The sequence below is a fragment of the Vidua chalybeata genome, chromosome 8 (genome assembly GCF_026979565.1).
Source record: "Vidua chalybeata isolate OUT-0048 chromosome 8, bVidCha1 merged haplotype, whole genome shotgun sequence".
NCBI classification, from domain to species: Eukaryota; Metazoa; Chordata; class Aves; order Passeriformes; family Viduidae; genus Vidua; species Vidua chalybeata.
The window spans coordinates 19,751,850-19,773,529 of NC_071537.1; the positions used below are offsets into that span (position 1 = coordinate 19,751,850).

The window sequence follows — 21,680 nt, forward strand, 5'->3', positions numbered from 1 at the left end:
TAGCACTAAGATGGCTTTACTGTTGGATGCAGTCATGTCTTTCAAGCCTCTTAGAGGCCAACAGTGATGCACCTGCTTAGCCACCAAAGTGCGCGTTCCACGTAGGATGGATTTATCTAGTTGCGTTCAGCCTCTTACGTTTCAGTGTATGCAGCCCCTGTATCTGTATTTTGTGCAGATGAGCATGTGGTCTGTGTTGCTTCCAGCCAGGATGAAAAATGCACTAAAACTGAAGATCAGAAGAGACCAGAGAAGAAAACAGCATGCATGCAGATTGCTGGTTACTTAAGAATATGCTTGGGAGGGAAAGTGGAAAGGGAAATGTGAACAGTGTTTCTGATGCATATTAGAGTTCAAGGACTGAACACATAATAAAATTGCTTGTAAAAACTTAAATGGCCTGGCCAATTGTAGGGGCATCAACCAATCCACCAAACTCAGGTGCCAGCTGGCAGGCCTGGGGAAAGTGTTTGTTCTTTGTACAGCATGCCTTGCAAACCCTGCTGCAGCAGATGGCTCTGGTTGGCCGTGGTGCTGACTGAGAGACTTAAGTACTGAATAAACTGAAGATGCTGAAGCCTCCTCTCTCTGTCTCCCAAGGGTAAGCTACTCTATTTTGGACTGAGATGCATTGACTAGAAAGAAACATATGGTGTTATCAAAACTGTCTAGTTTTTTTTTTTTTTTTTTTTTTTTTAGTCTCTGTGTGTGTGTGTGTGTGTAATACAAGCACTGCTTTTGCATGGGTTTTGGCAAGTATCTCTACAGGGACTTTGCTCCTACTGAAACAGTGCATGCACTATCTCCTGAATCTCTGGAAAAGGCTTCAGATAAAATATACCTCGTGAAATATGTTCAGGGAAGGTAGAGTGAGTGTGTGAAACCACAAGAGGAAAAGCTTTTAGCATAGGTATGACTGTAACAGGGAAATCTGTTTTTGGTGTCATTTCCACAAAGCATGGATGAGATGTAACAGCATGGAGTTCCTGCCTTCTGCTCATGTCATTTGTTGTCTGTCTGCTTATTTGTTGGCTCTCTTTATTTAAGAAGATGGTGTAGTGCCCCCTAACCTTTAAAAGAATATATAAGATAACTTTTGAAATTTTTTACTGTAATTAATTTTAAAGTTGTCTGATGAATCAATGTTCAGTACCATGAGCGTTTTGGATTGAGGGCTTTGTTTGGTTTTTCTTACTGTGGACTTGTACTTTGAGATAGCTCCAGGTCTGGAGGCAGGTTTCCTCAGAAGGTGGGCTTCATCTTAGCCAGCACTGACAGAAACCTTATCCCGAAGAAGGTTCAGGTGTGGCTGTGCCACCTCAGTGCCTGCCCTGGGCCCCTGCGGCTCCGTGTGCTGCTGCTGCTTGTGTGAGTGGTGTAGAGAACGAGCCTGTGTATTTCACAGAATCACAGAACTGATGAGTTTGGAAAAGACCCTTGAGAGCATAGACTCCAACCTCGGCCTGAACATCACCCTATCAACTCAGCCGTGTCCGGTCTTTCCTTAAAAACCTCCAGGGCCAGGTGACTCCACCATTTCCCCTTCCAATATTTGATCAGCTATTCCGTGAAGAAATTGCGCCCAGTGTCCAAGCGTGGGGCCCTTTCCTCTTGTCCTGTCACTGGTTTCTCGGGAGAAGAGACTGACCCCCGCCTCGCTAGAGCCTCCTTTCAGGCAGTCGTAGGATGGTAAGGGTCTTCCTTAAGCCTCCTCCTCTCCAGACTCAAAAACCGCTGCTCCCAAGACTTGTGCTCCAGAGGGTACTTGCACAGAGCCCTGCGTCCCGCCGTTCCCAAAGACCTTTCGATTACTTTATCGATCAAAACGAAATACCAATTACAATTCCATCTGGTAAGAACGGCGCTCCCGTGCCCTCCTGCTGGCCGCGCTCTGCCCGAGGCGGGGCGCGGGCGCTCTGTGCCCGCCCGCGCTCCCTCCAGGGCTCCGCCCGCCCCGCGGGGCCCCCGGAGCGCTCCCGGAGCGCCCCCGCGGTTCCGGCGGGCGGGCGGGTGACGTGGCGGGCGGGGCGGAAGTGGCGTCGGCGGCGGGCGCGGGCCGGTGCCGCGGCGGGGCCTGCTGGGGACGCCGAGGCCCGAGATGGCGGCGCCCGGGCTGCTCCTGCTGCTCCTGCCGCTCCTGCCGCTGCGCGCCCGCGCCGACGAGCACGAGCACACGGTGAGGCGGCGCCCGGCTTCCCCGGGAGCGGCGCTCGGGCCGGGGCCCCCGTGCCGCGGCGGCGCGGAGAGCGCGGCTCGGTGGGCGGGAGGGACGGGGAGCCACGGGCCGCGGCCTCGGGGGGAGCGGGCGGCTGCCGCCCCGCGGGGCTCCCTCCGCGCCTGCTGCGCTGCTCGGGCTGTTCGGGCCGCGCCGGCCGAATCGGGCCCCGCGATCTGCTTCGGCGCTCGGGGCAGGGCCGCCGGGTTCTCTGATCCGGTTTGAACATCCTTGTGCGCCCGGGCGGGGTGTCCCACCTTTTCCTGGAGCAGATAAACGCCGCGGCAGGTACGCGTGCTTTGTTTGGAGAGCGCTGTTTGCTCTGCCCTCCTCTCGGGAGGATGTTTGCTCTTGCTTCAGAGCGCGGGTCCGAGCCGGAGCGCGGTTCTGACAGCCCTGCGGGACGGGGGGTGACAGCTCCCCTCGGGAAGAGGCAGGGATAGCGTGGGAATGGGCTGGGGAGCGAGGGCAGGACGGGCACACTGCCACGGAGCCGCAAGAAAAATGGGTGTATAAAATACTGCTGATCTGAAAGCTCACACGTTGGCATGAGAATAGTTTTTCTGAAGTGCTCGCAATATTACTCAAAAAGAAGCTTTTGGAAACATATACCAGTGCTCCGTCAGTTTCTCATTTTGCATCGGAGTGTTGTTTCCCGTGGCTTTCAGTGTGAGAAAGTGGAAGTTTGTGTGATGAGCTGAGATGTGATTTCGGAACGAGACTTTCCAAGAAACCATTTCTGTTTGCTGGAAGTGGAGTGTATTAGAACGTGGCTATGATTAAACACTGGATCTGTCTGACTGTCAGGGCTTTTTTTGCTCTGGAGCAGCCTGGCTGGTAAACACTTGCTGAGTTTCTTAACATACTTTTCTCAAGGTGAGGTGTGGTAAAGCTTACCAAGTGCTCTTAATAAAACAGATAAATAGTATCGATAACTTCTGTATAAGAAGTAGATAATTAGTTGCCTCATTCCATTTATTTTTGAGGACTCTTAAACTGATTAGGATTGTGTTTATTCTTTTAAAGCGAAAGGGTTTTATTGGTGCTGCAGTTAATGACAGAGAAGTTAATCTAATATTCAGTACTTTCAAGAAAGAAATACTCTTTGAACTAGTTTAGGTCCCAGTTCTGTTGCTGAACCTATGCTTTAGAGTGAGGCTTCTGCTGAGGTGAGATGGTTTTCAGCATAGCAATGTGTTTCTTTTAAGGGCTGGTTGACTTGAGGGATTATTCATTATTAAATTAATATTGGTAATCTTCTAGGGAAAAAAATTAAAGCTGTCACTGAATTTGTTTGGGTTTGAGCTCTCCCTTCAAAAGTGATTTCTGATGTTTTTAGGTCTTCTGAATGATTACCTAAACAGTTACCCATGGAAATCACAAATTCCTTTTGAAGGCTTGTAATTTTTTTTCATCTGAACTACTCAACTCTGAGAGATTATAAGTCTATTTTGGTTTAGTATTCTTGTTCACATAGTGTCCAGTTTATTAAGTGGATAGGTTATGTGATAGGTTAGGAATAGTTGATGTAAAAATACAGTTACCTTTTTTTGGAAGGCTGTCTCCTTGCTCGGGTATTTTGATATTTGAATCTTGTGTGGGAGATTGGAGTGGAAGCATTAATAGCATGAATGAAGCATGGCCAGGGTTTTGTAGTCATGTACTGATGTTAAGATAAAGAACCTGAAGGAAATATTCCTTAAATACTGCATTTTAATGAATTTCAGTTTTAAATGTGATTTCAGCTGGGAGATTAATTTTTTTATAATCAAAGTGCTTTACTACATTTTGAAGGCTCTGCTCACTCTTGGAGAAGTGGAAGGGAAATTTAGGATTTGGTAATCTCAAACTAAATTTTCACTGACTTTAGGACTCGAGACCTGTTGCTAGGAATACACATCCTTCTCCTTATCCTTCCATTTCCTCAGTGTGCAGTTCCCTGGAGGAAGGCGTGCTGGTGCATCCTGACACAGCTGTACAGGGTGTTGTCAGTGCTCTGCATGCTGGACCTACAGAAGTGCTGCCTTAAGCTTTTAATGCTGCTGTAACGTGGAATAGCATGCAGTGTGTGCTGTAATATGTGTTACACATGTCCTTTTTTATGGTTGTGGACTTCTAAGCAAATACTATAAAAGGTAATTGTGAGAGGACTCTGCATGAAGCTCTAGGTCTATGCTATTGTTTCTCGAGATACTAGGTATGGATAGTGTCATTGAGTCAACAGCTTTTACCCTTTATCTTAAATTTGAATTACTCTTTAAAAATCACATCTGCCTTTCTTTGGAGGAAGAACAGTGTAAATACAATTATAAGATAAAGACATGGATATTTAAAATGAATAGTAAGTGAAGAGAAATTTTTGCCACAGTATTTAAAATCTCCATTGTCTAAAGACAGTACAGCAGCATAACTTCAGGCCATGACAGAACAGTTTATCAGGAACTAACTGAAAATTTGTCTGGTGATTCTTTCACTTACTTTCATGCTTCAGAGCATATAATGTAATGCTCATTTTCTGTATTATAATAATTGTGACATTTTTTGACCTTTTTGATCCTTTTGTTTGTGGTAGCAATAGTATCAATGGTGTGCTGGTGGCCTTATCACAATGCATACTGATCCTGCAGAAACAGGGCTGAGGGGCTCCTGCCTGGCCTTTGCTTTCACATCTTCTATTGCTAGAGTTGTTGGAATTGATGATGTAATAGACAAACCATAAAACATTCTGAAATATCCTGTGGTTTTTGTTGCAGGAGAATGGTCCAGAGAGTAGGTAGCATTTAAATTTTTATGTTGCTTTAGTTTGATTGTCTGTGCTCTGTAAGATGAGAAATACATGAAAACCATTGAAAAATAAACAAAACCCAGCCTATATTGTGTAGCAAAATTCCTATTTTGATATGGTTGAGAAAAGCGTTTTTGCTTGATTTATACCCTGATCAAGTACATTAAAACCCTGATCATGTAAGGCTTATTTAAAATTAGTATATAGAATTAGGAACTTTGTATAGTATCTGAAAATTGTCAGAGAAACATTGTGGAAAACATTTCAGTTCATGTAAAATACATATTTGCATGTGAAGTTGTGCGCAGATGAGCAGCCTGATTCCTCTTTGAAGTTGTGTTTCCATTTTGAAGAGGTGAAATAAATGTCATGGAAGCAGGACATGGTGTGCCTGAGCAATCTTGTGCATCTAGGAAGTGTAACAGTAAAAGTACTGCATGTACAGAAGTTCAGCCTATGCCACCAGTACAGTCCTAGACACATCCTGGTGAGGCATCAAATTCAGAGAGAAATAAAGAAGTGTTACTGGAAATAACCTGCTTTGTCCAAAGGAGAGCATGAGGCTGAAATCCACAGTTTAATGGGATGGATTTAATGTGGATGTGAGCTGCAAACATTGAGTATTATCACAGTGCTTGATAGATGGAATATCTGTAAGATATTGAGGACTGCAAGCCTGGGATATTACTTGCCAGGTGAGTCTTGCTTGCTGCCTCCTGTATTTCTTGTCTTGCTTCTATATCTTTGCTTTGCCATTAACAAATAATGTTGGTCCTTTTTTCCCCCTGAAGGATGTGCATTGTGAAGCATGTCATTCCAGACTTCCATTCGAGGAAAGGAGTAAAATTGCATATTTTCTGAAAGAAACTGTCTTGATCAGAATTTATTTTGCTGAATCATCACATGAGATTTGGCAGTTGTAATCCTCTTTTTGTCTCCCATCATTTTTTTGAAAAGTGTTTTCCTGGTTTAAAGCAGAATATCAGCAACAGTCTCATATATTTTTCTGCAACCTTTCGTATACTGAGTTAATCTAGCCTTAATTGTTTTGTAGAATAAATAGTCTATTTTTAGGGTTAGCATGCTAATGTCTACAGTTGTGCAAAGAGAACATAAAGTTGCTTTCCACACCATGAATGCCCTGTTGGGTAACAGGAAAGGAAGATGCATGTGCTGTACTGAAGGTTGTGTCAGTATTGAATAGTGAACTTGAATCGTTTCTGAACTGTATAGATGTATGGAAATTGTCTTTATATTAAGTCTCAAAGTGCTGCACACCCCCAGTTTTTCACTAATTGTATTACATAGAAGAGATGCACTTCTGGCCATGTCAGACTACACAAGCTTCCTGCCAGTTTAGTGTTCTGCAGGGAACTAGAGTGGACCCATCAATACTGGCAACAAGGAAGAACTGTAGATAGGCTGGATGTAATTTTAGCTTGCACAGGCACATCCCTGCAGCCCAGTGCTCTGAACAGGCAGTGTGACCATATTGTGCTGCTTTGGAACAGATGCCCTCAGCTGTGATGAGGGTTGTAGATGATACGTAGTTGTGTTTGAGGTGCAAGTTGGTCCTCCACCACCTGGTTGGCAGTTACAGAAAAATGTTTCTGAAGGTGTGTCTCCCTTAGCTTAACAGCTATATGGTAGGTAACTTGTGTCTATGATGAGACTTTTCAGGCAGCATCTGTAAATATATCATTATATATTCCATATAGCCATAGAAATTACTGAGCTGATATTAAGCTTAGTGCAGAAAAATATGCAAAGCTTACAGACATTTTTTTCATAAATTACAGTAAGTGAAACATAAATAAAACTGTGTTTTGTAGCCTTCTCTCACATGTGGAAGTACTGGACTATGTGAGTTGTGGCATTGTGACCAAGTTGTTAAATGCTTGTGTCTGTGAATATAATTAGGATCTCTGAACTATATGCAGTATATTCATATGAACCAAAATCAGAAGAGCTTGCTGAGATACACCAGAGTACAGATTGCAGCATCTTATTCGTTGACCTTCTTTGCCTTGTCATTTAGTATGTTCATCTTGGCTTACTTTATGTTCTCTCTCTCATAGCATGACCATTTTGCTGAAAGGTGTGTTATATGTAAGCCTTCTCAAAACTTAGCAGCAGAGTCTCCTACAAAATACTCTAGTGCTTTGTCTTGCCTAAAGAAGTTTTCCTTTGTGTTGGCACTGTTATTTGTTATAGATGTTTTGATATTATGAGCACCCTAATGAAACAGAACAGAAAAGAAACCAGACAGAAAACCCAACATCAAACTGCCACACTTGAACTCTTTAATAGCACTGTGTTCTTCCACCGAGTTACCCTACCACTAGGCTAAAAATGCAAGATTTATATATGTCATGTGAGAGAAATGTATTTCAATATGAAAACTCATAATTGACAATGAGCAAAACCCTAGAAATGTAGAGAGAAGAAAATGCCCTTCAGTTTCTGCTAGACACCACCCCCAGGTTTAAGCTGAAGGTGCTTAAGTTGTTTTGCTTACTACAATGCTCTTAATTTGAGGAGGTCACCAGGAGCACCTGATGGGAGCACTGATGGATGGCAGACGGCTGTGCCTAAGGACTGTGTGAGTGAGGTGTAGCCTGGGCTGGCTGAGGTGTTGCGTTTGTTTACGTAGCAGTCCTGAAAAGATTTATCTCCTGCTGTTCTGGGGTGGTTGTGAGAAAGGAGGAAGTAATAAATGCAGACTGAATTCTTTGCATCTGTTTGATGTGGCCCCTTTTCTCTCTAGAGTAGGTTGATGGCATTTTGGAGTCATTGTGGGAAAAACTTGTAGGCCCTGAAGAAGGACTAAGCCCCATTCAGATAAGAGACAAGCAAAGACCAGATTTCTTATTGCAGATGTTGTAATTACTATTTAGTTACATTGGTAGATCAGAAAACATAGCAAGATTTTGCATATTATGTTCCTAATCTGTTGGTTTTTGCCTCATCTGTCATTTCTGGTATAGTTCCAAAAATGTGGAGGTCCCAGCTCAGTATGAAGCATGTCAGAAACGAACAGCTGAGAAAAGCAGTGGTCAGTATTTCTTTATTCAGGCAGTCAAAGATGAACTGACAGACCTAAGGATGTTGTCATATTCTATTACTGAAGGTTAAACAGAGACATAGGTCAGCTCACATGTAAGCTGTTTGGTACAAGTAGTGCTAAAATGGGCTCTTGACAAGTAAAGGCCATTTTGAGAAAGGGCTGGAAATATGTTCTGCAGCTGTTAGATGAAGAAACAGAAGACATGATAGAAATAACAGGCTAGGAAGAGATAGGGACCAGCTTGTCCCGTGCTCCCTTGGCAAGAGCTAGAGGCAGATTCGAAGTGCAGATTCCACTGTCTGCTTCTGCAGCTGAGGGGGTTGGAACTGGGATTTTGCTTTCTTTCTGTTATCTTTACCAGCTTTCTTTGGACAACTGTGCTGCACTGATGTAACCTTGCTGGTTGCTGGCAGAGAGAAGGAACGTCTACTTTCTCTTGCTTTCTCTTGTTGTTTACTTTTTATTGATGCTTCTTTGACATGCTTTACCTGTCAGAAATGCTCTGAAGTGTGTGCTCTGCAAAGGGGCAAGTTTGTGAAACGGATAAGTGTTTCGTCTCTGTTGCAGCTCAGAATGAAATCAGTAAGATATTTTAAGTTTCTTGTTGGAAATCACTCACATAAGAGGCTGGAATGACCTTTGTACATCTTTGTAAACAAAAAGATGAGCCTTTAATTGAAATGGTGTGTTAGTTTAAAGGAATTAAATTATTTTCCAAAGCGTGTTTGTTTAAATCCTTGAGTTTAACTTTTAAACTCTTCATCTGAATTTTTTTTTCATTTAATTTCTGCATTGACCTCTTAGTATGACTGTGGTTGTTCCGAATAAATGGAGTTGAAGAGCCTTTGTTCATTTGTTAAAAGGGAGATACAGAACTGTGTTCAGTATCTGTGCACTATATAATAGTTATGTCTAATTAACATTTTGCTTTCTTTTCTTCTCCAAGGTGTTCTGTGTCTGTGTTTTGGTCTTATAATAGTACTTTATACTTCAGTACCTAAAAAAATTCAGGACCTATACAGTGATTTGCTTTTATGTGTATATAATTATAAGTAGGGTTTTTTCCTGTCTTAGAAGTTATATCACTGTCTCTGTCCCTCTTATTCTGTTGAAATTATAGGTGAAGTAGTGCTGTGTGAGAGACTTTGTGTAGCAATCAGCAAATCTGATACCTCATCCAGATGCATACAGATATAATGCAAATTATTATTTCAAATAATTTAATTTTCCCGAATTTGTCCAGTATTTGAATACTGATAGATTAATGACTTTTAAGTACTGTTTTTTTGTTGTTCAGAAGTAATAAGGGCTTGAAAAAAATTATTGGAATTATTGGCTCCTAGACAAGGAATATATTTTCCTGGCTAACAGTAGCTGTGGAAAGTGAAGAGTGAATGTTCCAAGAGAGAATTTCGTGGCAGCCACCAGACTTCTTGCTGTTCTGTTTTTTCACTGTGGGACTGTTGGAAATGCATCAAAATACAGTTCTTCTGTCTGACTTTGGCTCTTGGCTACTGTAGGTATGCAACAGTTTAATTTTAGTGCTTCCTGTGAGGCACTGTGCTCTTCTGGGAATTTTGAATTCAGTTTATACCCTTTCTAAAAAGAAAGGGAGCTGCATTTTAGGAAAATACAAAATATCTGTCAGTGTGGGTAGATTGCCTGACTACTTTGCTAAGATCTTGTTTAACAAGACATTAATTTGGTGTTGCCTTTATTTCAGTTGAGATAAGCGTAGTTTTGTTTTTAACTGATCTCTGTTTTACAAAATTAGTAAAAGCTTATTTATATTCAAGACTCTTGCTTGCTGCATCTTCTACATCTTTCTTAAATCCCCCTTGTCTGATACTTCACTGATGGGCTGTTAGAAACTGTATGATCAACTTGGCTTTTTTATTTCTATGAAAGCAGGCTGAAATTTTATCCTAGAGCCCCTGTCAAAAGACAAAAGTGCTCAGCTGTCTTTAAATGTGGCTGTTGCCTGTGATTGAGCAATCCTGCTCTGCTAGTTAATATGAATAAGAGTTTCTTGAACATGTTTATTCTGCTGGGCTTCTCATCTAACTCAATAACTTTATCTTTCAGTACCAGGATAAAGAGGAAGTTGTTCTATGGATGAATACTGTAGGACCTTACCACAATCGCCAAGAAACATACAAATACTTCTCTCTCCCTTTCTGTGTGGGATCAAAAAAAAGCATCGGCCATTACCATGAAACCCTAGGGGAAGCACTTCAAGGAGTTGAATTGGAATTTAGTGGTCTTGACATCAAATTTAAAGGTAAGTGATTCAAAGTGCATTTAGTCACCTAAAAAAATACACAGACTCTTCAAACTTGATCTTTTAATGAGAAGAACTGAAATTTTCTTGCTGCTAGCAGCTGAGTGTATTTTGTATGGTTGATTGGTACTACCACTGGCTTTTGAGTTTACAGTGAAGTTTCCATCTATGTGCCCTTGAAGGAAAATGCTTGCAGCAGATACTGCTTCTGGAGTAGCTGATATCATTTTACAAAGTAAAACTTAAGTTTTCTGTATATGAATGTTTGATTATTTAGTGGAATTAATATTCTGGAATTACCAGTTCTGAAGATGTAGTTTTTTCCTGTGATGATGAATACTTGTAGACTCACTGCAATTGCAAAGGAGTAGCAAGGGCTCAACATCTCAAAGTTCCACCTCAACACAAAGTTGATAATTGTATCCTTCTGATTATAGTCTAGTTTAAAATAACTTTGACAAATACCTTCATAGTGCTGTCTCTAACTCATCTTACTCCAGTCTGGATGGAGCAGGATGAAGCTGGTTTGTTTTTTTTTTCTCCTGTTGTTCCCTGTCCTCACCATCTTGCCATACTGTTCCAGAGAAGACATTTAACTTCTTTTGCAAATATATTTCTTGGTATTAAGGCCTGAGTCTTCTATTGTATAATTTCTCTGTGTGTGTCCTTTCAGATATCTGTAGCTAGTAGTTGCAGAACTTCAAATAGTAACAGATTCTTTTTGCCTCTTGAATTTGAACATTTATTAATTTGATTCAATTTATGTTTCTCTGTATCTTTTTTTCCAGAACACTACATTTCATCATTAGTGCTTAACTGGATGGAGGACTTAAGCATAGTATCTCTTGTCTGAGCATTTACAGTCAGATGGGATTTAGTTTCTGTAAGCTGTAAGAGTTTTATTCAAAACTGGACATCTGCAAAATAAAAGACCTAATGATGTTTTTGCTAGCAGTAGGATAAGTTGAATAAAAGATTTTTACAAAGTTTGTTAATACCTTAAATTCTTCATAATTTAAAAATTTGCATAGAGGACAGCATTGCCACACTAAAGGAGTTTGGAGTTGAATCTTTTCTTTTAAGAAAGGAAGAGTACTTGTAGAAACATTGGGAAACTATGTCCTACTACTGGTTTGTAATACTTGTAGCATACTGAAATTTTTATTCCATGTGGGAGAAATAGTTCTCTTGTCAAACCTCATAGAATGTTGTCAGAAACACAAAATGGAAAGGACAGTGAAGGCAACTGGCAGCAATTCAGCACATTGGTGAAGATTAATAAAGTTTCTGTTATGAGAATATGGTAAATGTTTGTTTGTACAGCCAGTTCAATGTGTAATTTTTACTGCCTTTAAGTACCCCAACTTTACAAAGAGATTCTTTTATTCCTGTGACAAGTGCACTCTCTAGGTGCAGCATCAAATTGAAAAGACTAGAAAGTTTGTGAGTTGATGTTTACTGCTATGATGTAGCCAATGCACAGGATTTTTAAAATTTAAATTCTTGTTATTAACACCTTGGAGTTAAGTAGATTGATAATCCCATTTGGACCTGCAGTGAATTGAACTCTCAGCCAAAGTGGCTGCAGGACAGATGTTTTCAATAAGGCAGATGATACATGCTAGCTGGTTGATTACTAAGTATGTGTAGATGATGTGTGAAGCTGTATATGTGCACTTTAGTTTTTTCTCTTGCAGTCTGTGTCCTCTGGATAAAAGATGAAGACAGTAATCTCTTTGCTGTTAACTGTTATCCAGCAACTTCTGCATCAGGAGGTGTTTTAGTATTTCTGGCAGTGGTCCATGACGTGAAATCCTAATGGGAGTCAACTCTATTTTACTATCCTTAATCTGCTGTTAAAAGTATTAAAACATTAATTTTTCCACATTTCAAAGTTACAAATATAAAGTAATTGTAATAGTAGTTATTAGTATTTAGAATGAAATTAGTATTTAATATGAAATTATGTAAAATTTTTGTAATTCAAATCCCCTTGATATACAGGTTTTAAAAAAAAAGAAATAGAGGATTGCAATACTTAAATTCATTTTTAGAGGCTTAAAAGTTGTAATAAACACATTACAATTCATATCCAATTTACGTATTGTAAAATTTGGATTTCATAGACCAGTCCTTAAAGTTTAACATTTGCATAAAGAATTCCTTTCCAGTTTGATTGTTGAAATGTGATGGTAGCTCAGTTTTTTGGTGACATTTTCTTGGTAGATAGACCGTGTTCTTTGCGGAAGTGGTGTTCACTTATGTTTGTTTGTTTGTTTTTGGGGTTTCTTGTGGGTTTTTTTGTAAATAGATTGTATCCATGAAATTTAAATAATATTTTTGTAATGGATAAGTTTTATTTCAGTGTGATTGATACTGGCTTCAACTCTGCATCAGTGTTCCAGAAGTTGCTGCAATTAAATTGAGACAAGACTGTTGGTGTTTTTGTGGTGGCTTGGTTTTTTGGTTGGTTTTTGTTTTCCTTTTTGTTAACAGATAGAGGCTTGGTTGGTACCAATAGATTCATGTGTTCTTAAGTAAAAGATACAGCTTGAAGGAGTGTTGAGTATCTAAAATATGCAGCTGAAATAATTAAGATAATAAGTAATAAACTTGTACAGATTTTCTTCATGAATATGTGAATCATATCTAAGTTCTGAGTTAACAGGCATCTGTGCTTTTCTTTATGTGTGTTTGGCATTATGGCAAGATTAACAGTTGCAGGCATTTCTTTCTCTTTAAAGTATTGTATGAGTTTACAAAATTAGATTTGAATGTCATGCTTTTAGGTTTTTATCCTCTAAAGTGAGTAAAATGGAAATAGAATTGTTCTAATAAATTAGGTTCTGCAATAAAAAAATAATTCCCTTCTCAACATTGTTTTACTGGACAGCAGTAGCAGGTAAGTGTGAAGCTGCATGTTCATCATATTCAAAGAATTGTTTAGGCTACAGCTGCTGCTAGCTGAAGTACTGACCTGTGTAAGTAAAACTGACCATTGAATCAGTAGGCATTGCCTATATTTTTTGAACTAGAATAAGAAAAATTACGATTCTGCAGAAATGTGCCCTTCTGAGGGTGAAGGTTTCCACTTGGAACTCTCATAGTGGTGACTGATGGGGCAAATTTACAGTGTATTCAGGTCTCCATGAAGTAGTGTTTCTTGTACTAAGTGTGGCTTATGAAAGGATACATGCAATCATACAGGATAGCTGGATTTTCCTTTTGTTACAATATGAACAATGTTGTTCTTATATCACAGGTCTCAGATCTGTATAAATATCTGTGTGAAGGAAGAAATGTATTATTAACATGCACTCATATTGTAATATAACTTCTAAGTTTTCGGTTGGCTTAATTATCTTGTCAAGCTAAATCTGGGATAATAATGCTTTTTAATTAACATGTCAAATTCTTTACTCAAGTATTTGAGTGACATCCTGTGTTACACCTGAGACCTAGTAAATTATTAAATGTATTGAACATTGGTATCAAAGCGACTTCAATTAGAAAATTTATTTTTGATATTAGCCTACAGTGCCATTAGAGAAGATGAATTTAAAGAGGAAAAGGATGATTTAACAAAATTGCATTCAGAAATGTTACTAAATGACCATATTTCTGATTGAGAGTTCTTCACCCAAACTTTCTACTGCAAGTCTAGAAGGATGACATTAGTGTTGTCAGATATAATGAGGTTTTATATGGTACACATGTTTGAATAAAACCCCATTGATCTGACTGATCTGACTGTTTATAGGAAATTTGAAATCTGGCTAAGCACACTAGTTTTCTAATGAGTCATGCTTTTAGAAAATTTCCTAAATGTGCTACTGACATTCCTGAAGCTTTTTTACATAGCAGATACTACTTTGACATCCCTGATACAGAGGCACCATAAAACCAGCCATAACTTTGATAAGAATTCTCTAACATATGCAAAACCTTAGATCTGGTAAAGCTGTAATGAAGTAGACATCAGGTTTCCCAGCCACCAAATGCTGTTTTAAGATTCTTTCATTCAGTCATTTAACACAGTGGATTTAAGCTTGGCCACCTAATCCTGTCCTGTAACTAAATGACAGCTTCTTCTGTCAGTGGCTGGAGAAAGGAGCACTTGTTTTAAAGGGAGGTGAGAGGAACTGTAGAGTGCAGTATGGTTGGCATCATACTCCATATGTAATGTCATTCCCTGTGTTTTGCAAGAATTGAATGTGATTGTTTCTAATGATTCCACTGGGGTTTTGTGTGTGTGCCCTGGAGCAACTTGTAACACAGTTAATCCAGATGTGAAGATACTATCTCTGTGATTTCTTCTGGTGTTCTGAATGCTGGGAATAAATCTGTAAAAATGAGTGAAGGTAGGTTGTTTTTGTGGCACGCTGCTATCTGCAGCCTTGTGTCAGTGCAGTGATTTCACTTCCAATTGTATTTGATGATAAATGATAAAAAAAAGTTTGTTTTTTTTTTTTTTTAATAGCAGCAAACCTCACTGTTTATATCCTAAAGCATTATATGCAGAATAGCTCATTTCAGTTGGTGAAACAAACAAACAAGTGGCAAAGTCCACAGTCTGAAAGCCCGTGGAGTAATTTAGAGTAGTTTACAGTCTAACCTACCTGTGCTGGTACTGCTGGGAACCAGAGAGTCACCTAAAGCCAGCCTGGCCCCCATACTACTTCTCCAAAACAGGCTTCTTGCTTCAGCCCTGGGAAATGCTTTCTTCAACAGCCTCTATCAGTTTCTCTTTTACCTGTATTTTAATTCATGGCTTATTTTCATTTGATCTCTGTGTTGAACAATCCTTTGAGTCAGAAAATGTAGTATTGGAAAGGTGTTATCCTTTATTTGAACGTAGTATGACAGTGAAGTGCCAAATATTTTGGAAAGAATCCTTACTTAGCAACAAATCGAGAAAATTATGATTCTGGGGTTTGTGGGTTGGCTTCCCCCCCCCCCCCCCTTTTTAATTAATGGTAAGACAATTTAAAACTCTGTTAAAATGAAAATGTGCCAAGGAGAGGCATTTTGCGGGTGGGGGGAAACACAGTCCAAAAATACAGGATCCAACTTGGTAGAGGCATAAGTGCAAACTTGAATTTGTATGTTTGTTTCAGCTGTGATGCCAACTTTAATGGCTTCCTTCTCTTAAATGTACCAGTATGGGCACTGAAAGTCTTCTTGGTACATTGTTGACTTGAATGGTTTTGTTACTCTCTTTTTTTTCCTCCAGAAGAGAAGTTTTGTTGACCAGATGTACTTGGCATATATTGATTTTTCTTGTTATCAGAGAAATTATGTTTTTTGTTAGAAATATTCTGCTTGGCTGTGCTTTTTCTGTGCAGGTGATTTGATTTGCCTTTTAGGCTTTATATTGTAGTTAGTGTATTGAAGAAAGTAAGCTGAATTTTGATACAAATTAGAGCTGTACTTAGGGCAGAAATTAATTTTGTCTACTAAAATGGGTCCTCAATTCCAATAATGACAAAAAGAGGAGAAGTTGGAATTCTTTACTTTTACTGTGCTTTACTCTTTGTAGCATGAAAACAATTACTAAGATGTAGGTGAGACAGCTTGTCTCTGAATCTGTTGCTGTCTGAAGTCTTATAAATATGAGGCCTTTCAGAACTTCTTCACTTGAAAAGGAGACATTAGGGAAGGAAACTGGGATGCAAAAGAACGGCTGCTAACAGTATAATTTAGGAATTGTGGATGGGGAAGAATAGCTTTCTGGCTGAAAGAGGTGCATTTATTTTATTTCATTTCCAAATGTAGTCTCTTGTGCATTCTTTGCTTTATTCCTGTTTTTGTCTTCTCTCATTTTTTTCTCTGTCTTTACTCTGATTGCTTTGTTTCTTCCTTAGGGTAGTTTCTTCAAAATTGCTGAGAACTTTAAAAAGTTTTAGGTTTTTTTACAATCATTATTCCTAGTCAGTGAAGCTGATTATACTAAAATAGAGATAATGTTGTAAACAGTGTTAGGTATTTGTTAATAATTTCATACCTCTTGTTAAAGTTAGAGAGATCTTATTATCTGTTCAGGTGAATCTGCTGTCATCTTTTGTACCTCAATTTAGTGTGGATGAAGCAGCAAAAGGATACTGTGAAACCTTTCCTTGTCCAGTATATGGAAAGCCTCTGCATGCAGAAGTGTAGATTTGTGAACACAATCATGTATTTGCTTTAATGGCTCCTTTTTAAGTGTCCTTTATTATCTTCTTGAGCATATCCAAGAGGGCTTGGAGACTTCAGCTCTGTCCATTCCTCCATTTGCTTGATTTGCCTTCACTTTGAGCCAGCTCATTAATAAATCTTCAATTGTGCTTTAATTTTTTGCAGATGATGTGATGCAGACCACTTACTGTGAAGTTGACTTGGACAAGGGAAGAAGAGATGCATTTGTGTATGCTATAAAAAATCACTATTGGTACCAGATGTATATTGATGACTTGCCAATATGGGGTGAGTGATGTTATGCATTAATGACTGATTACACCTACTCACGTTCTGTACTAGTGGGTTTCATGAAGTCATTTAATGACTAAGCTTCCTTGCAAGAATTTCACAAGAAACTGACATGCAAGTCAAATTCACAAGAATATGAAGTAAAGTAATAGAGGACATAATCTTAAGCTGCACCATGGGAAGGTTAGGTTGAACATTAGGAAGCATTTATTCACAGAAGGGGTGGTTAGACTTCGGAATGGGCTCCCCAGGGAGGTGTTGGAGTCACCATCCCTGGAGGTGTCTTAAGGAAAGACTGGATTTGGCACTCAGTGCCATGGTCTAGTTGACAAGATGGTGTTGGGTCATAGGTTGGACTCGCTTATGTCAGTGGTCTTTTCCAAACTAATCAATTCTGTGTGAAATAAGTTGAAGGCTTATTGCATTGAAAGAACAGTAGGATGGCTGTACTAGCGAAATACAAAAACGGTGAAAAGCTGTTTGTTTCTAAAGCCCTGATTTAATTACAGTAAGTTCTTCGGTTTAAATTTGTTCAAATGTTCAAGTGAGTGGTAATTAGATGGGTTATATGTAAAGTCCATGTTATTGTGATCAACAAACTTCTCATTTGAGAGTTGAAACTTTATTTCGCTACTTTTCTTTATTACTCATGCAAAAACTGTTCTGTTTAATTTTATGGTAATTTAGTGGATGTTAACAGTGTTGATTTGTTGTCTGTGTTTATATGGAGTTTTATTTTACTTACTATTTTACAATTCTCAAAATTTCTCTTGCTGAGTACTATTAATCTGGGTTTAGAAGTGCTTGTGTCCTGAACAAAAACGTGTGTATCTCTATTGCCGTTGTCTCCTAAGGTCTGTGTGTTTTGTTGCTCTCTCATAACCTGTGATCACATACCTAGTAAAGAGTGCTCTGCAGATTGCCCTTTTCACTGATAGCTATCAACCAAACTCTCCAAGGACTAATCTTCCTGTTGTAGATATAAACTGAAAGGAAATGAACAACAGCTATAAAGTCTTTGTTGCCTGTGTTCCGTGAAAAAGGTAAACCGTCCCAAACTAAACAAAGTCCCACAGCACCTACAAAAATGCAGTTCAAGTCATGCAAGAGAAGTTCTTTGGTAGCTGGTATGAATAATGCTATCCATCATTAATTCATTTTGACAAAGGGTGCTATTTTTTAGTTCTTTCTTATTTTAATCTGTTTTAGAAAATATCTGTCTGATGAACATGGCAGAAATATTAACACTTTATTTATTATTTGTCTGGTAGGAAGGTCTGGTTTGTTTTTTTTGTTTTTTTTTTTTTTTTTTTTTTTTAATGTGTCTGTTTTTAAAAGATACCTATAATGCCTGAAGAGAAGTACTTAAGTATCGATTTTGTTCTTTTCAGCTGATTTGTTTATTGTTTGTAATGACTCTGTAGCCAGGATCTAGACATGAATTACTCTGTGTGACCTTTACTGTACTACTTGTGCAATTGCTGGTAGGCTTTTTAAAAGCATGCATGAGTGACAGTTGTTGCTACAATATTTTTTATGGCTTTGGCCTTTCAGAAAAAGACCAGTGAATTATTTTTCTAGACTAGTGGCAGGTATGTAGGCTTTGAATTGCCCAGGGATGATGGATGCTAAGCTGACTTCTTTGGAATCGGACGTGGCTAACAAGTCTTGGAGGCTTTCTTTTTTAGGATTTATTTTCCTGGTCATGTTTCATCATCTAAAATGCCAGAGAACAAACATACCTACTAAATCTTCTATGCATGACAAATTTTATGCTCTCAGCTAAAAAATCTGGTTTCCTGTGATTCCAGTGTTTTTAATGTTTCCCAGTAGTATGCTTTTTATGCACAAGAAGTCAGCTAGAAAACATGTGGAATATAGTATCATCTTTCTAAGATATTAAGAAGCTGCTTTTGATAGTTTGGAACCAGGATCTCAAGCTGTGCTACATAATAGGGGACTGCAGGATCATAAGTACAGGTAATATTATGTAAGGATATAATCTGACATCAGGTGTGAAAGCAAGTGGTGCTGACAGTTTTGGTCTGTGTCTCCTGCAGGTTAGGTAAAGTAGCAGGACTGCAGATTGGTCAATATTAGCCTAACTTTTATTCAAAAAATTAATGAGTTCTTGGTGGGGGGCTGAGAAAGGAGTGAAGAGAAAGGAGCACCTGAACCAATCAGAAGTGTTTATCTGCAGGTCTGAATTAGTATTTTGGACCTTTGTGTTCCCAGTATAGTGGAGAAAACTGGGATTATAGCTTATCTGCAATAATTTTGGTTTTCCTGGGTCTCTGTTCAGCAATAGAAATGTTTCAGGCTCTGAGTGCTGCTTAAAACTTAAAGCACTGAGATTGCTGCTAACTGAACAGTTTTTATTTTAAGTATTTCTGTTATGAATATGGCATGAATGCTACTGTACATATGCCTCTGCCAGCTTACTGGTACCTTTGAGTGTGTTGTGTAGACTTGTCTAATTGGTACTTGATGTGGTGGCAGGTAGACACACTGAAGAAAGCAAATATTTTTTACTTGATTGTTGTTGCACAGCTGTAACTATTTCTAAATAGTTACTAAATTTCAGTAATTATAATGAAGAAAACCATTAGGACTATTCAAGATACATGATTGTAAGAACTGAAGTAGTTATGATGGCATCTCTGAAACACTCTGAATACTGAGAAGGGTTTTCTTGGTTTCATGAGGATAGTGTTGAGAACTGGTTACCCTCAGCTTGCATTAAAAATAACTTGTGCTGAATGACTTTTTTTGTTACTGTGTGAAGGCTATCATGTCGATCCACTTTATTTGGATTACCTATCTTGAGAAACTTACTGGCCAGCATGTATTGTATATACTGCATGACCCAATATCCTATTTTTTTTTTCATTGTTGCTTCATATCTTGTAGCTGGATTAAACCAAAATTTTGTTCCCTAAATGTCGATGGCTGGAGTCCTTTTTTAGTGCTACCAAAGTAAAGTTCTCTGTGAAGAGTGTAAAAGAAAAGGATTCAGATGGTGCTAATGTTTGCTGAGAATTCTAGGCAACTTCTCTTTAATTCTATTCTTAAAGCAGACCATTCACTTCCCTGGGCTCATCCAGATGCATTGATGGCACTCCTCCTGTCTCCTGGCAAACTTTAGTTAAGTTCATCCTTTATGTTCTTTATGATTTTCCACCTTGCTAAGGCTTACTGATACCAGACATATGTACAAACACTAATTCTTAAAATTCGCCCTAGAAGTCCTCAAGCCCTGTAAGAAGTACTCTATTTTCAGTAGAGATTAGGCATAAATTAACCTTTCTTAACTGCTGATAACTGAAGGTAATGACATCAAACTGCTGTTTGAGGGCTCTGGAAGGTTTGCACTATTTTCTAACCTGAAAAAGACAACAAGATCTTTCTAAGTGCATTCAGAAAAAATCAGTCTGTTTTATATTTTTTCCTGAATTGCTGTCCCACAGTGGAGAGAGACTAGGCTTGATTGTTTCAGGACATTCCCTAACTATGTGAAGCACTGTGTTAGTTCATTCCTTCAGTGAGTGATTGATCAGAATGTCCTTTAAGTAGTTTAGAGGTCTATATTGTCATGGTTCTGGATACTACCATGGGAACAGATGGCATGGCAGGTGCCAGGCTATATGGTGGAGGCACAAACTGGCACATGTTTTGTGTAGATGGCATATACAAGGCAATCCTGACAGATGAGCATGAGTAAAAAACTTGACAGAAAAATACCACCTTGAAAATTAAAAAACACAGGTGATGCAGAAAGGCCCTTCCTTCATGTGCCTGGTGCTTTGTGATAGCCTTGTGATAGTTCCATATCCTTCACCTACTTCTTCTCCCATTCCCCTCAGCCTTGTGTATCTTGAGTGCTGCTTTTTTGTGACTTTCCATCTTGTACATCTTGACATCAAAGGTGACACTTATAGCCTGGGAACTTGTTGACTGTTAAGCTTTTTCTGTTTTCACCCAGCACAGCATAGTCTCTGGAATTCTTCTGCAGTAGATGAGACATTTTGCACTAACTTACTGAAAATTAGGAACTTAATCATAGAATGGTTTGGATGGTTTGAGTTGGAAGAGAACATAAAGCTCATCATGGTACAGCCACAACTTCTCTTGGGCAACCTGCAACCTGTACTATTCTCACAGTAAAGAATTTCTTCCTAATATAAAACCACATTTTTGGCAAGCATTGGAAACTTGTGTGCAAACAAGAGCAAAAAGCATGTGTTGGAAAGTAAACGAGGATTGCAGAGAAAAAGTAAAATTCTTAAGAGGAAGAAAAACGAGTGAATAGATAGATGGAAGATAGGAGATTATAGAGGTCTTGGCTAAGTTCTGTTAGGGAAAATGAATCTCTAGCTATGTGAATTTAGATAGTTATTTATCTGGTAAGAATTGCAAATAAAACTAGAGGCACTGTTGTTGGGTCCTCTGTAGTTTTTGTAGCTGCATGCTTTGTCTTTTAATGCCATTACAAAATACGTCTTTCAGAGACCTGGGATTGAAAGTGGAGTCCAGATATTAGAGTTGAAAAGAAGAGCATAAGTTCTTTTGTGTCCTCTTTGTTTATGTTGCTTTTTTAGCTGGCAAAACATTTTTAAAAAGTAAATGCAAAATATCTGAAAAGCATACCTGTAATAGTTGCTTGCACTTGTTTTCTATGCAGGGATTGTTGGAGAAGCAGATGAAAATGGAGAAGATTATTACCTTTGGACTTACAAAAAACTTGAAATTGGTTTCAATGGAAATAGAATTGTAGATGTCAATCTGACCAGTGAAGGAAAGGTGAAACTGGTACCAAACACAAAAATCCAGATGTCATATTCAGTAAGTAATTTGGTAATGCACCTAT

The 21,680-nt window shown here is 38.9% G+C and overlaps 1 protein-coding gene across 3 annotated transcripts in view; it reads left to right on the forward strand.

Moving 5' to 3' along the window:
- The first annotated feature begins 2,054 nt into the window (after positions 1-2,054).
- TM9SF3 (transmembrane 9 superfamily member 3) overlaps positions 2,055-21,680 on the forward strand; it is a 44,582-nt gene continuing 24,956 nt past the window's right edge. Inside the window, exons 1-4 of one of the 3 annotated variants that reach the window (XM_053949449.1) lie at positions 2,055-2,176; positions 10,153-10,348; positions 16,688-16,810; positions 21,495-21,655. In XM_053949449.1, the coding sequence (XP_053805424.1) occupies positions 2,099-2,176; positions 10,153-10,348; positions 16,688-16,810; positions 21,495-21,655 (558 nt within the window). In that variant the 5' untranslated portion in view covers positions 2,055-2,098. Of the gene's footprint in view, positions 2,177-2,438; positions 2,504-9,376; positions 9,588-10,152; positions 10,349-16,687; positions 16,811-21,494; positions 21,656-21,680 lie in introns of those variants that run through there. The other 2 variants (XM_053949451.1, XM_053949450.1) reach the window with 2 other exon arrangements.